This window comes from Nannobrachium achirus (assembly GCF_963921795.1).
Source record: "Nannobrachium achirus genome assembly, chromosome: 23".
Classification (NCBI taxonomy): Eukaryota; Metazoa; Chordata; class Actinopteri; order Myctophiformes; family Myctophidae; genus Nannobrachium; species Nannobrachium achirus.
The window spans coordinates 26,797,993-26,814,217 of record NC_137830.1 but is presented as its reverse complement, the minus strand read 5'-3'; the positions used below and the strand labels follow the sequence as shown (position 1 = coordinate 26,814,217).

General features: G+C 42.7%; 1 protein-coding gene across 1 annotated transcript in view; it reads right to left on the bottom strand.

Moving 5' to 3' along the window:
• Window positions 1-3,096: 3,096 nt before the first annotated feature.
• The window catches only part of LOC308308449 (ankyrin repeat and SOCS box protein 15-like), a gene marked incomplete at both ends in the record, with an annotated part of 48,943 nt that continues 35,814 nt past the window's right edge, over window positions 3,097-16,225 (bottom strand). Inside the window, 3 exons of the mRNA XM_080753865.1 lie at window positions 3,097-3,269; window positions 3,970-4,080; window positions 4,644-4,744. Coding sequence (XP_080609991.1) covers window positions 3,097-3,269; window positions 3,970-4,080; window positions 4,644-4,744 — 385 coding nt within the window. The remainder of the gene's footprint in view (window positions 3,270-3,969; window positions 4,081-4,643; window positions 4,745-16,225) is intronic.

Below are 16,225 nucleotides of genomic sequence, written 5' to 3'. Positions count from 1 at the left end.
CCCCCTGCTGTTGTTGGAGACATTACACCAAGCAGTATTCATGCCTTTAAGAAGAGGCTGAACAGACACCTCCTCAATATGTGACTGTAATCCCATAAAGCTCAAGGACATTTAATCACCAAACAATCAGTTTATATACCCCTGACTGAGTAGCTGCAGATCAATGATAGGTTCTTTGAATGTCTTTTTCATAAAGCCTGTATCTGCATAAGCTTAAAAAAAAAAAAAAAAAAAAAAAAGTTACTTTCCTGATATAAATTATAATATGTTAAAATATACATAAACCACTTTAGCCCTATTTTATACCTTGGCTATTGGAAAATAGCTGATCTACAAGCTCACAAAGTGTCGTTGTGAGCTTGTAGATCTGCTATTCAAACATTTTGTACTTTTACTTTTAGTATTTAACTACATTTTGACGCCAATACCTTTGTACTTTTACTCAAGTAAATTTTGAATTCTGGACTTCTACTTGTAACAGAGTAATTCTACAATGCAGTATTGATGCTTTTACTTAAAGCTCCGCTGACACGCCCCGAAATTATCATGATATTATACAGTAGGTCACGTGGTCTATCTGAAAACACCATAACTCTATGGTAAACACTCGGAATCAACATTTCCCATCGCCCGCAGCGCAGCCCCCTCCACTCTCTAATGCGGCCGGGCCGGGGAGCTCATTGAATCCGTAGGAGGAGACACGGCTGGGGACTCGGAGGAGAAGAGACAGACAGATTAGTTTCAGAACCGCTGTTAAAAGTGGTTCTCCTCGGTCAGAAACAGCCTGTCTTTGCTCTCCCCGTTTTCTGTGTGTGTGTGTGTGTGTGTGTGTGTGTGTGTGTGTGTGTGTGTGTGTGTGTGTGTGTGTGTGTGTGTGTGTGTGTGTGTGTGTGTGTGTGTGGCGGGCGGGCGGGCGGGCGGGCGGGCGGGCGGGCGGGCTGTGCGAAGCGACTCCGTGTCCGAGTGAGCGGAGTAAAAGCATATTCACATGAACAATGGAGAAGTAACAACCAGCTTTGGGTGGAAATATAATTTTTATATGCACAGATTTATATACCAGTAAGACTCCCTAATCGGGAGATAAGCGACCGTAGGTGGCTTATCTCCACAAATAGGGCAAAAATGTGTTTTTCCAAAATCTTCCTGATCCATGTTGATGACATGAGTGTAGACATGCTGTGTAGTGATATTCGTGATTTTAGGGCAAAAACTGTAGGAGCAATGTCCAAAAATGTGTTTTAAAAATCGGCCTGAAGGTGGCGCTAGAATAGGGCCATGTGAGAAATGAGGGGTGGGGTCTCCGCGTTGCCTTGGCGGACGAATAGGTACCGGCCCCGGCTCTCCCGGACGCTCCTAGCCCGAGTTACGGCATTTTATGTGCGCTGCAGTGGCAGGGGGTCCTCCACTGGGGGCGCCACCACTTTTGCATCCGTTCTGGAGCACCAGGAGTCGGTGGTCCCCGGGAATTCCCCGTGAGCAGCCCCGTTGGGGTGGTCATTTGGTCATTTTTGCACATTTGGTCATTTTTTACATCTGGGGGTCCCCCAGGGACCTGGGGTCCCTGGGGCTCCGGGGGTCCTTGGAGGTTGTAGTTTGGCAGGCAAGGAGTGTGTGTGTAAAATCTGGCATGGATCGGGTCAACGGGTGCGGAGATATAAGCAGGGAAAAAGTGTGACGTGTGACGTGTGAGCACATTTGGTCATTTTTTACATCTGGGGGTCCCCCAGGGACCTGGGGGTCCCTGGGGCTCCGGGGGTCCTTGGAGGTTGTAGTTTGGCAGTCAAGGAGTGTGTGTGCCAAATTTGGCATGGATGGGGGCAACGGTTGTGGAGATATGAGCAGGGCAAAAGTGTGACGGACTGACTGACCCACAGACAGGCGGTGGAGGTTTTGGTAGTAAATGCGACCTGACGGTCGCAATAAATTTGTGTCTTTAGCTTTAGCTTTAGTGCTAGCCCAGTAGCCCTATGGGAGCAGAAAAGTTGCTTTCTGAGGGCTGCGAGAGCAGCCCTGGGGGCGATGGGAAGAGAATGTACATTGTACAAACATACAGTAAGTAACAGTCAATTAATTAATTTGATTGGCTTATCGCGCATTCCCACAATGACATCAAAAAAATATAAACTTGTTTTTTAAGATGATTTCTAAAGGTGACAGTACCCCTTTAGGTGACATAGCCCCTTTAACAACTTGGGTGCCAAACTCGTTCAGTAACGAGTTAAGGCCACTAGGGGTCACCCTGCCAAAAGGAGTTGTCTCGTTCCTGAATGAGACAACAAGGGGTTAACTGGTACAGCTCTACGTGCAGCTGCCTGCCCTCTGAATGACCCTTGTCCATACGTCACCCCGTAGCTCAGAGAGAGAGAGAGAAAATGGCACGAGCTGGTTGCATTGATTTCCATTCTAGGCTCAAACATAAAAAGGGCTTTATCTATGAATGAGTTGAAAAGAACGCCAGGGAAGCAGAGATCTGATTGTTTTCACGGCGACACTTTACCGCGATGGTCGGCCGCGGTTTGGATTTTAGTTTAGAGCGTTTGTAAACAAATGGATTTTCTTCCTCAATCGTCAGTGGACACCCACGTGCACACGCACAAAGCTTCCGAGGCTCTTCAAAATAAAGCGTGAATGAACGGCGACAGCAGCAACAGCTAGAAATGTTATAAACCTTAGCATCCCATGTGTTAAGTAGAAAATGTGAGTACTTTTTCCACCTCTGCGTTTCAGTGGGTGGGGGCATGCGTGCAAGTGGCTAAATGTCTTATTAGACACAATAAGCCAGCGATTTCTTTATTACTATTTACAGTAACACTACTAGCCCCCATAAGTCACATCTGCCCATTAAAATTGCAGTGCATCTTGGGAATGGGCTTATTGTGTCTAAAAAGACCACTTGTACACATGCCCCCAGCCACTGAAATCAAAATAATTAAAATGTCTAAAATGATAGACAGGAGTAAGTGAAAACATTTTAACACTTATCTTTTATTTTCCTTAATCTATATGAACCCTTGTTAAAAAAAAAAGTTGTCCTTTAAATGGGAAAGGCCAATATATATAAAACAATTGTTATCATCCAAATCTACAGTTAAAAGTTCATGCAGAAGAGCAGAGGTCAGTGTAGAGGTCATACTCTTGATAGGTCAGATAGTTCTTCACAGTGGGCGGGAAGGGAACACTCGCCATGGCGTCGGGGTTGTTCAGCGTTTGGGGGGACATGTGACCTCGGATAACCAATCGGCACAGGTGCTGCAGCGATCGGGGTTGTTCTGGAATCACAGTTCAGGTTTATGGGCTGCAACAGTTAATCAAACAAATCTATATAATTGATTATCGATTGTTATCAAATAATTGATTAGTAATCGATAAGTATTTTGGGCATACAAAAATAAAATAAAGAATACCGTAGTCCATCTACAACCTTGTAGATCTGCTATTTTCGAATGACAGATAAATTAGGCTAGAAGGTGGAATTAAAAAAAGGTTTGGTGATAGTACATGCTCTGAATTGTTAAGGAAGCTTAATTGGTTGTTTTGTCTGTCCATCAGAGTTGCACCTGCTCCTAATGAATTTTTCTTTCTTTTCGGATATCCTTTGCAGTCGGGTAGTCTTTTGTCAACAATTTAAAAACATTATTATGCATCGCCGCCCATCCCCATGGTGACATAACTCGGACAACGCTGAGTCGGCTCATGCAACCTTTGCAACGCTCGATACAGCGAACAGATTTGTTCACTACCGCTCGCTCGACGGTTTCTCACGTGGATCAAGGTCGCCTGAGATGGCGTGCCTCCGTCATCATCACTGAAAACAAGCACTTCTTTCCCTTGCATCTCCTACGGATACAATAATAGCCTGCTGTACACCTGTTTTCTTTAATTAAGAAGAGTATGGGGGAAACTATCAATAGTGCCATAAATTATAAATATTGATAGTACTGTAGTTATGTGAGGGGGATGTGTTCTTACCCAGTATGTCTCGTATATCAGCCCACTCTGGTTTGTTCTCAAGCAGGCGCTGGAGTTCTGGACACAGCCGTACCTGCCCCACATAGTCCAACAGTATCCTCAGCAACCTGCCTACCATGTCAGCCATCGACTTCACTGACACAAAGTCACAGAACTGCACGCACGCACGCACGCACGCACGCACGCACGCACGCACGCACGCACGCACGCACGCACGCACGCACGCACGCACACACACACACACACACACACACACACACACACACACACACACACACACACACACACACACACACAGAATACATGACCTGGTTCTCAAACTTTTTAATTTCAAGGACTCCCATAACTGAAAGTATGCACTCTCAGAGTTACAGACCTGTAAGGGTCCTCACTCTGTAATACACTGTAAGTAGTTGACTGTGGTCGGCTCTGCAACTTGTGAGCTTGTAGATCTGCTATTTTCAACAAACATTACCCCCTGGAATATGGATGCTATGGTTCAAGTGGCTAGGGTTCAATGTTGCCATAATATTATATTAGAATTGGGAACCAGGAGATAGGCTCCTGCCCCTATATGGGGGCAGGAGATAAGTCTTACTTATACAGTATATGTCGACTCATTGATGTATGGATTGACTGATTGGATCTACATACAGTGATGGTGTCAGGCTCACTGTAGATCTGGAAGGCCTGGTATGATCTGGTAGATCTGGCATGACACTCCACCCACTCAGGGTCTGTTTCCTCACTGTCACCATGGCAACACTGGAAACACCTGTCACAAGAGTGTGGAGTACGGGTCACCGGTCATTATATGAAAGTGTGTGACTTTCACCCAGTGGTCAGTGGTCACACATTGAACATACACTGCGTCCACATTAGCAGCGACAAAGCGACAGGTTACAAGTCATTGTCATTGGACGCTGGCGACAGGAAGATGCAAAGTGGCGCTTATTTATTAATGTATTTCTCAGCACTCCAATTTGGTTAATTTTGTACACTCAGACTTAAATTGACTGTGTAGATATTATAAACTTCTGAGAGTTTTATCCGTGGTTCAACGGTTTGACCTGACACAAAGGTCGAACCTGACATCACTGATGTCAGGGGAACCAAATCCCTTTTATGCCCATATATGGAAATCCCTGTGGTGCCAGGGGAACCAGATCCCTTTGATGCCCATATATGGAGATCCCTGATGTCATCAATATTAAGCCCATATCTGTGAATATCTATGGGTACCAGGGGTCTCCATATATGGGTAACTGGTACGATATACATCACTGGACAGAGGACCAAGACATGGTGCGACCTCACCTTTTAGGGCTTACTGGTAGGTAGTTTAATGAGGGATGCAGTATGGTGGTAGGTAGGTAGTTATGGCCTTTGGTATAAGATTTTCACTTTCTAGGATAACTATATTTACTATATACTCTTTAAAAGGTTGATACAACACATCATCCCACCGTCACAATTGGGTATATGCACAGGTGTTACCGATGATACTAATGAAGGCTCTGTTCCATTCTGCTCAAAGTCAACAGAGTCATGGTGCTGCTATTGTGCATGTTGGCTCACTGGAAACACTCTGCTACACCGGTGGGTCTCAAAAGCCAGTTTTCCATACCAGTTTTTAGCCCAACACTACACGACACCGCACGACACCGCACCGCACCGCACCGCACCGCACCGCATTTTATACGTAGGTTTTCCACTACAGTACCCCCCCCCCCCCTCTCCTCCCCTCCGACCCTCCGCTCCCGAAAGAAATCGACGCCCCTTTCAACATACGGATAGGATCTTTCTCTGTAAACACAACGGAGAAGCTAACTTGCGCTAATTATGTTTAGAGATGTGGTGGACAATGTTTTAGATGCCACACACTCACACAGTTCTTCATCGAGTCTTTACAACTATAGCGACGACTAACGTTGGGGTGAACATAGTCAAATAATAACTTTATTGGCCAAACTACACAAAGAAGTATGCTAGAATGTAGAGGCTAGTTGCGCTAGCATGATGCTAGCACAGCACAGCTACAGTACATGTACTGTAGATTATTTTCCCCATTCAACACATGCAGTTACAAATACAAACAGGAGACATCTCACTGAGAAGATCCATACCAGTAAGACTCCCTAATCGGGAGATAAGCGACCGGTCGCTTATCTCCACAAATATCACAACCTCCACCTCTCACGTCATACGGGTAGCCATAGTTACACCTGGAATGTTGAATCTCCATATATGGAGATAACCTACGCATCACACAAAGTCTGACCTCACCAGCCCATACTTGGGCATGGACGACTTATATCTCCATATACGGAGATGGCCATATATGGAGATACGATGACATCACAGAGTCCACAGCTGATGATGTGGCGTGATGTCATACAATACACAAACAAGCCCTATAAAGGGGCAATTCTCACCAGGGAAGAGAGCATTGCCTGGAATGTTGAATCTCCATATATGGAGATAACCTACGCATCACACAAAGTCTGACCTCACCAGCCCATACTTGGGCATGGACGACTTATATCTCCATATACGGAGATGGCCATATATGGAGATACGATGACATCACAGAGTCCACAGCTGATGATGTGGCGTGATGTCATACAATAAACAAACAAGCCCTATATACTGATGCGATACGATGACATCACAGAGTCCACAGCTGATGATGTGGCGTGATGTCATACAATAAACAAACAAGCCCTATATACTGATGCGGAGATATGAGCAGGGCAAAGGTGTGACGTGTGACGTGTGACCGACCGACCGACCGACCGACGGACGGCCGGTGGAGGTTTTCATAGTAAACTGCTCCCTGACGGTCGCAACCAGTAAGACTCCCTAATCGGGAGATAAGCGACCGTTGGTCGCTTATCTCCTGTCACACTGCTGACATCAGTATGACATCACACCGTACACAAATGACCCTTATATAAGACCGGCATTATCTACCGACAGATTAGTAACAAGATGTCAAAATCATTGAAGGTTTACCCTACTAACCAACTGTTTACCATAGCAACCATGTTTTTTACCTTAGCAACCAACTGTTTACCCTAGCAACCAACTTTTTACCACAGCAACCATGTTTTTTTTACCCTAGCAACCAACTGTTTACCCTAGCAACCAATTGTTTACCATAGCAAGCATGTTTTCTTACCCTAGCAACCAACTGTTTACCCTAGCAACCAACTGTTTACCATAGCAACCATGTTTTTTACAGGGCCTGGGATTGATGACATCAGAAATCTCCATATATGGGCATGAAAGGGATTTTGTTTCTGGAAATATGTCTGTGGGGTGCCACATTTGGAATAAAACACTTACATCACACATCTGGATATCCATACAGCCCATCTAGTTTGCCTGTGTCCATTTATGCCCATATATCTGATGACATTGGGACAATGATCTCCATATATGGGCATAAAACTTATGTTAATTAGTAAAGCCTGGGGATCTCCATATATGGGCATGAGGGGTACCCTAAAAGGGCATCATCTGGGAATAGCAAATATAGTTATCCTAGAAAGTGAAAATCTTACATCAAAGGCCATAACTACCTACCTACCACCATACTGCATTCCTCATTAAACTACCTACCAGTAAGATGCCTAAGGGAGAAAAGCAAAGGGGGAGGTTGCACCATTTCTTGGTCTTCTGGCCAGTGATGTATATCGGACCATTTAACCATATATGGAGACATCTGGTACCCAAAGATATTCACAGATATGGGCTTAATATTGATGACATAAGGGATCTCCATATATGGGCGTAAAAGGGATTTGGTTCCCCTGGCATCACAGGGATCTCTATATATGGGCATAAAATGGATTTGGTTACCCTGGCAACACGGGGATCTCCATATCTCCATATATGGGCATAAAAGGGATTTGGTTCCCCTGGCATCACAGGGATCTCCATATATGGGCATAAAAGGGATTTGGTTCCCCTGAATGGAGATAACCTACGCATCACACAAAGTCTGACCTCACCAGCCCATACTTGGGCATGGACGACTTATATCTCCATATACGGAGATGGCCATATATGGAGATACGATGACATCACAGAGTCCACAGCTGATGATGTGGCGTGATGTCATACAATAAACAAACAAGCCCTATATACTGATGCGATACGATGACATCACTGAGTCCACAGCTGATGATGTGGCGTGATGTCATACAATAAACAAACAAGCCCTATATACTGATGCGGAGATATGAGCAGGGCAAAGGTGTGACGTGTGACGTGTGACCGACCGACCGACCGACCGACGGACGGACGGACGGCCGGTGGAGGTTTTCATAGTAAACTGCTCCCTGACGGTCGCAATAAAGATCTGATATAAAATAACGGATGGCCGACGCATTGGCCGTTGTTTATTCCGACTCCCGACGATAGATGTATGTCCGCTGTTTGTGTTGGTTATGTTCTTGGTGCTTCGTGGAATCTCAACTGCAGGACTGGGGTAGAAAGCCTGGTGGGCGAGGTTAGGGCTGGGGAACACAATTCTGCCTATAATCGACCTCTTTATAAACGGATATAGCCTATAAAACAAACAGGCATTGCTTTTATATTTGATTTGCAGCCGTGACTGCAAACTCAAATCTGTCTCAAGTTGTTATGAAGACACACAGCTCAGCCAGTGAGCCAGATTCTCCGACCAATCAGTATCAGCAGCGCATATATGTCACTTTTAAGGCACCACTTCGCCTAGTCTGGACCCACTCTTGAGTGGAGCCGTTTTGGTACCCCGTTAAGTACCACTTTCACACCACTCTACCCAGTTCCTTGTAGTGGAAAACCTGACACAAGTGGGCGGTGTGGTGTGGTGTGGTGTGGTGTGGTGTGGAGTGGTGTGGAGTTAGGCCTGTGGAAAACCGGCTAAAGTGTCCTTGAGTGGGTTCCAACTGTCCCCAATCCCCATACAGGTGTGTAACTCTAAGAGTGTACAAATGGAAGCAAATGGACCTGCAAGGGTCCATTAGATTCCATTTGTTGATTCCATTTGTACAGTGGGGGTCCTCGAAATTAAAGAATCACGGTACAATAAATCAAACAGAGCCTTAATTAGTATCATCGGTAACACCTGTGAAGGAAGTCGAAAGACACCCGGAAGTAGAACAAAATGGCGTATATATGCATATACCCTATTGTGACCATTTGAAATAATCAATCATATATATTTTTTTGAAATTTTCATGAAAAAGTAGGTGAAAACGTGTGTTTTATGACTAGCCTACTATTTGGATATTTTTATGTCTGGAAAAAATTGGGGATTAAACCGGTTAAAGAATAAGAGTCATTTCAGTAGTATTTAATAATGTGAGTTCCATATAATATACATGACTTTTACATCTTAACAAGTAATATCAGTGAAGTATATGTAATTTTGATAGTATAGGTATATATAAATGTAGTACAGGTATATATAAATGATTTCAAAAGCATGTATATACCCTATAATCTCACTATAATCTAATCTCACATTACGCATACAAGAAATCTCAGTAGCATACACGCCCCTTCTCTGCTATAATAAACAACGGTGTCAAGTTAATTTCATACCTTTATGAATTATGGTTGTAAAAGTAATTTTGACTTGGTATAAAAATACAGGTTATAAATTAACAGCCCAAGGAGCAGAACAGTGAGCAGATCATTGTATTTCCGCTATAATATGCTTAAAATGCATCTATGTTTCTTAATCCAGTCAACCAAGGTGTTTGTATTCAGCAGACCACACTGAGAGGATAGCGTAGCCAAAGGGCTCACCACAGGGGATAGGCCAGCTCAGTACTCAGATTACAATCTTGAAAGGACAGAGAAGTGAAGTCATAACCTATTGGTCAACAAAGGGACATGGTAGATAGGGTAAGCAGGCAAGACTTGGGGAACCAGCTTGACCACCACAGGGGGTCAAGCTCAGGAGAGGTGGAGCTAAGCACCACAGACTTGTGCGTGAGGAGAGGAACCAAGCAGAGCCGACCTCATTACGAGGTCCGTAAGAAAGAACTGAGAGATGAATCCTGGATTTGGGTACCGTTTTAATACCTTTAATGTGTTGAGGAAGTTTTAGTGTTAGTTGATGTAATATGACCTGATCTCAGTTGAGACCTCATTGAGTGTTGGTACCGCGTAACTGGACAAGTAATCCTTATTTGTTGATAAACTAAGATTTGAGTGAATGCCTAGAGTGATTGTAATTGTTTTCCGTAATACAATAAATCAAAAAAGACATACTTTCGTATAAACTTATCCAGGGTCATCCTGCCTTTTCAATGGGCGAAATCAATGCACACAAAGTGCGTTGGTCTTATACTTTAACCTGTTTAAACATCTTTACGGTGTTTTTTCAACTTTATTTGCTTCAGCTTCAAATTTTTGGACAGCCTTGGCTAGACCACTTCATGACATGAGTAATGTAAAAGCTTGGCCAAGACAAAATTCTCTGTTTTATTCTGTGATCAAAAACGTCAGTAGATTATTAGAGTAGCAAAGCTGACTCTCCGTTGTAATTGAAGATACTGCACATCTGTAAACCCTTATCCAGGCAGCAATGGTTGGCTTCAGATCAATGAGTAATGGGAACACGGCTAGCTTCAGATAAACAGTGGGAGCTAGCTGGCTGGCTAATATTGCTAACAGTTGTCAAAGGCATTTATCAAAACAGTCAAAACATGATTTAAAAAAAAAAAGTCAATTATATTAATAAATACGACCAAAACTGCAAAATTGAAGCAAATAAAGTTTAAAAAGCACTGTTAAAGATGTTTAAACGGGTCAGAGGACTCAGGACTGTTGTTTATCAGAGAAGGGGACAGGGCACTGGAAAACCCGGAAGTGGAACCCACCACAGGGTGACGCAAGGGTCACCTTGAAACCACTTCTTACTTTTACATTTTTATCCCACGATTTTGTAACCCATTTTTCACCCAATGCATGAGGAGTCCAAGTCGCTTCTTTTCAACTGACAGGGGGAGTTTCCCCGGTTGGACATAGCATGTGGAAGGAACAGGTTATTCCAATCAGTTCCGGCTGGCCAGGGGGAGGCAGTATAGAGACCAGGATTACTGCATGTTTTTTGTGAGGGTACCTACCCTAGGAGACATGGGGAGAACATGCAAACTCCACACAGAAAGGCCCCTTTGCCAACCCCACCCCACTTCTGTATGCTACTGAGATTTCTTGTATGCGTACGGTACTAGTGAAATTATATATGCATGCCATTGAAATCATTTATATATCAAAATTACTTAGAGGGTGGCCATTCGTCCGGTTTTCAGATGGACAGTCCGGTTTTTGACCCTGTTGTCCTTCGCCCGGCGCAACCTCTGGCTGGACACCTAATTGTCCGGCTTTAAGAGAATGATTAGGCTACACTGCGGCAGCTGTGGCTGCAGTGCATGTGTTATTACATTTACATATCTCGGCAAATCTCCAGTTTCATTGCTATAGAATAACAGCTTTGTCGCGTGCGACATGCGTGCATTTCCCACACTTGTTTATTGTGTGCCTGTCGGATGAAACCAACGGCAAGCAGGGTACTGTAGTTGTAACGCAGATGAACTGCAGCAGATTTGCTGCTTGTTGTTATTGGCTACTTGGCACAGCCTACATCTGCAGCTCAGATGTAAACATTGGATTGTACACAAGCTTTTGACTAACTAAAATTCATATTTATGATATGAAACCATGCTCCTGTAACTTAAACAATTAGTCTGGTAGGAAGGTAGGCCTCCCGCGCACCCGAGAGATATATTTTTCTAACCTACCTTTTTAGAATCCTTAAGGTGTCTAGTTAATGAATTTTGATGTTCCCAGATCCAATTATTGTCCCATATATGTTTTGTTTAACCATTATGTTATGTCCGTCCTGGATTTTTGGCTGTGAAAACGAATAACTTTAAATCAACATAGCTCCTGAACCATACATCCGACAGAAACCATTCACCCCATTTTATGTTCGTCTTTGCAAGATGAATTGATTGATATGAAGATTTGCCATGGTTCCATCATGTTTAGTGCATTAAAACCCAAATAAACACAAAACAAGTTAAACTCCTCCCCCATGCACCCTATTGATATATTTTTTTCTAACATTTGCATTTTTACAATCTTCAAGATGAGTAGTAAACAAATGTTGATGTTCCCCACTTGAAATATTGACACATGTATGTTTATTCTGGCATAGTGTTTGCTATAGTGAATTTTTGCAAATGCAAAAAAGAGAATGTAAAATCTACATAAGGTCTTAACTATACATTATTCTGAGACAAATGTCCAATTTGTCTGTTTCATTTTGGCATGAGGCATTAAGGGAGATGGCTAGTGACATAATATGTACATTTATGGATCATCAATACTCAAATAAATGCTAAAATGCAGACAATTCAATAGGCGGATTTACATAAGGTCTTAACTTAACATTTTTTCTGAGACAAATGTCCAATTTGTCTGTTTCATTTTTGCATGAGGCATTGAGGGAGATGGCTAGTGATGGATCATCAATACTCAAACTAAAATGCAGACAATTCAATAGGCGGAATTGAGCCAGAGGACATAGGTATTTTCTTTCTTCAAATTGTTAATATGAATGCTTTAGGTGCTTGATACACACATCCCATCCTCAATTCAAAATAGTGCCAGGTTTTAATTTTGCCTACAGTCTTGGATATCTGCAAACAATATCAAATATACGTGACATCTTAATTAAATGATATGCATACGTGGCGGTGAGAGACGCAGCCCCAGCCTTGAAGCCTCAAAGGTCTAGTATCTCCCATGTTCCATAGAGATATCCCTTTGGAGCGATGGTTAAGATATTGGACTTTCACGTGGAAAGCCTGGGTTCGAAGCCCGGGTGGGGAGGTCCGATTCACCTCCGTTACATTGGTGCCGTGACCCGGATCGGGCTTCCCCATAGGAGGAGGTCTAAAGGGGGGTGAGTGTGACGGAGAGAGTCGCAGCCCCAGCCTTGAATCCTCAAAAGTCTAGTATCTCCCTTGTTACATAGGGATATCCCTTTGGAGCGATGGTTAAGATATTGGACTTCGTGTGGGAGGCCCAGGTTCGAACCCAGGGTGGGGAGGTCCGATTCACCTCTGTTACACATAGACAAATTACCCTATCTTGTTTTTAATACCATTTCATACCAAGATTTGATTCTAGACAACCTCATGTTTCCAATGGAACCAACCTTGTCATGCAGGTAAATGCCTAATGATTCAAAGAGACAACATTTTGGTAAGGGATAAACGGCCATCACCAATTTCCAAATGGACAATCGAGCTTTCACCTCGATTTATGTGAACGGAAATGTGTGAAAGCCTTCCCTGCACTGACATGCCAAATTTAGGACAATCCCATGCAGTGTTGGGTAAGAACCATGCCGTTTTTTAATCCAGTAAAATATGTAAAAATGTACATCTGTTTTAGACCACATACATTAACTACTGTAGTGTCTTTATAGGGGCAGCATAGCTGAATAGTTGGGGAGCCCGCCTGGGGAACCAGAGCCCCGGGTTGTCCCAGGGTTCGATTCCAGGCAAGGGTAGCAATGTCAATGCGTGTGGAGGAAAATATGTATGTATGTATCTATCTATCTATATAGACCACTGCACTGCATCTCACCTCAACACAATTAAAAGCACATTTCTAAAGCACATTTAACATGACCAGGTCACCCAAAGTGCTGTACAATTAAAAACAATAATAGAAAAGACATAACAATGCAATATCATAGCGGCATAGAATATCAAAATAAACAAAAGCAAAAACATTAGCATCAGTAAAGGAAGATCATGGACTGCCAGTCTCAGCTAAAGATCAGGCAGGTCTTTAACATATACCCTGCCATTTAACAATACCTTCGTACTCCCATATGCCCCTGTCTCCATAGACTTCCATGTAATTCATAGTGCACGGATCATGCACACCCATGCCTAGATAATGCACCACATGTGTCCATATTGCTCACAGCTTTCAAACAAAAAAATCCGAATGGAAATCCGTTCAGGCATTCATGAGTTAGCAGCCATTGTTTTCCTAAAATGTAAACAAAGATGGCTGCCATGTTTGGGAGAAATGCAACAATGCGCAAACACAGCAGCAAGATTTGTGAACTGTTGTGACAAAAGAAGGCTAGAAACACAACCACCCTAAGGACTACAAACCATGGATTGACATCTAGACCTACTGCACATACAGTATGAAACAGAGCTGATACCTTTAAATGCATTTTGAGGAAAAAAAATGCTGCTATTTGTACCATGTATATAAAATGTCACAATGCGACATAGCTCTGTTTACTCAATGCTGTACCCCCTCCAACTGTATATATGTTCCCCATTTTCAACTGTTTTTTATTGTATTTGTGATACTTGCTTTGGCAATGTAAACGTATGTTTTCTCATGCCAATAAAGCTCCTTTGAATGGAATTGAATTGAATTGTTTGAAAGATGGGGTTGCTATGGGGGTTAAACATGCAATTTCGCGATTGCTATCATGCCTACTACGTTTTTTGGGGTAAAAATCCCCATAAATGTACATATCATGTCACTAGCCATCTCCCTCAATGCCTCATGCCAAAATGAAACAGACCACTTGGACATTTGTCTCAGAAAAATGTATAGTTAAGACCTTATGTAAATCCGCCTATTGAATTGTCTGCATTTTAGCATTTATTTGAGTATTGATGATCCATAAATGTACATATTATGTCACTAGCCATCTCCCTTAATGCCTCATGCCAAAATGAAACAGACAAATTGGACATTTGTCTCAGAATAATGTATAGTTAAGACCTTGTGCCATCTCCCTTAATGCCTCATGCCAAAATGAAACAGACAAATTGGACATTTGTCTCAGAATAATGTATAGTTAAGACCTTGTGTAGATTTTACATTCTCTTTTTTGCATTTGCAAAGATTCACTATAGCAAACACTATGCCAGAATAAACATACATGTGTCAATATTTCAAGTGGGGAACATCAACATTTGTTTACTACACATCTTGAAGATTGTAAAAATGCAAATGTTAGAAAAAATATATCAATATGGTGCATGGGGGAGGAGTTGTTGTGATCCAGTTTAGCGAATTCTAACTTTGTTTGTGTTTATTTGGGTTTTAATGCACTAAACATGATGGAACCATGGCAAATCTTCATATCAATCAATTCATCTTGCAAAGACGAACATAAAATGGGGTGAATGGTTTCTGTCGGATGTATGGTTCAGGAGCTATGTTGATTTAAAGTTATTCGTTTTCACAGCCAAAAATCCAGGACAGACACAACATATGGTTAAAAAAACATATATGGGACAATAATTGGATCTGGGAACATCAAAATTCATTAACTAGACACCTTAAGGATTCTAAAAAGTTAGAAAAATATATCTCTCGGGTGCGCGGGAGGCCTACCTTCTTACCACCCTTTGAAAGTTTGTTAAACTACTTTTTGAAACTCTGCAGCAGATTAGGTAAAAAGCTGGTTAATTACCTTCTGCTGGTTATAGGCTAGTTGTGCTGCGGTGAGCCATAGATTGTAGAAAATAGGTTGAGATTGAGAAGCATCAGCATAGATAGAGCTGTTGCTTCGGTCTCTCTTTCTCTTTATAGTTTTTATTTTGTCTTGCGCCAGCAGGCTACTGGATCCTCAACATCCCTCTGTGATACAGTTGTGCTCCGTGTGTATAGACCTATACAGGAGTGTTGTCAATTAAAATAAGCATGTCGTCATGATTCATGCCGTAATGTACCGTAGTTAACGGTTCATTGCTTTTAAATGTTCGATTGATATTTGATATGGCTCTGTTGCACTGCACTGTTATGTGCTCTAAATCAGTGCTGAAAGAATGATTGCATTCTGTTTTTTGCACAGTTGAATTGGCTGCCTTAAAAATCCACATTCAACGTATTTGACGTGTATTTAATGACGGCGGGCTGGGCTGTGATTATTGATGTGGTGGTGCCGGGCAGGCTGGGCTGGGTCAGAAAATTAAAATGTGCATAAAAAACCCTGACCCGCGCATCACTAGCGTGCACGCGCATTGACGTGCATGCATGTGCGTGCGTGGGGCATCCCCCCACTTCCAAATTTAGCACTACATCACTGGAGTAGCCTATGTATAACGTTTCATATATAAGGTGCATAGATTTACAAAGTACTGTATGAATGTATGTATGTGAGAGTGTTTCGGTGGTGAGTGTGAGAGTGTTTAGATAT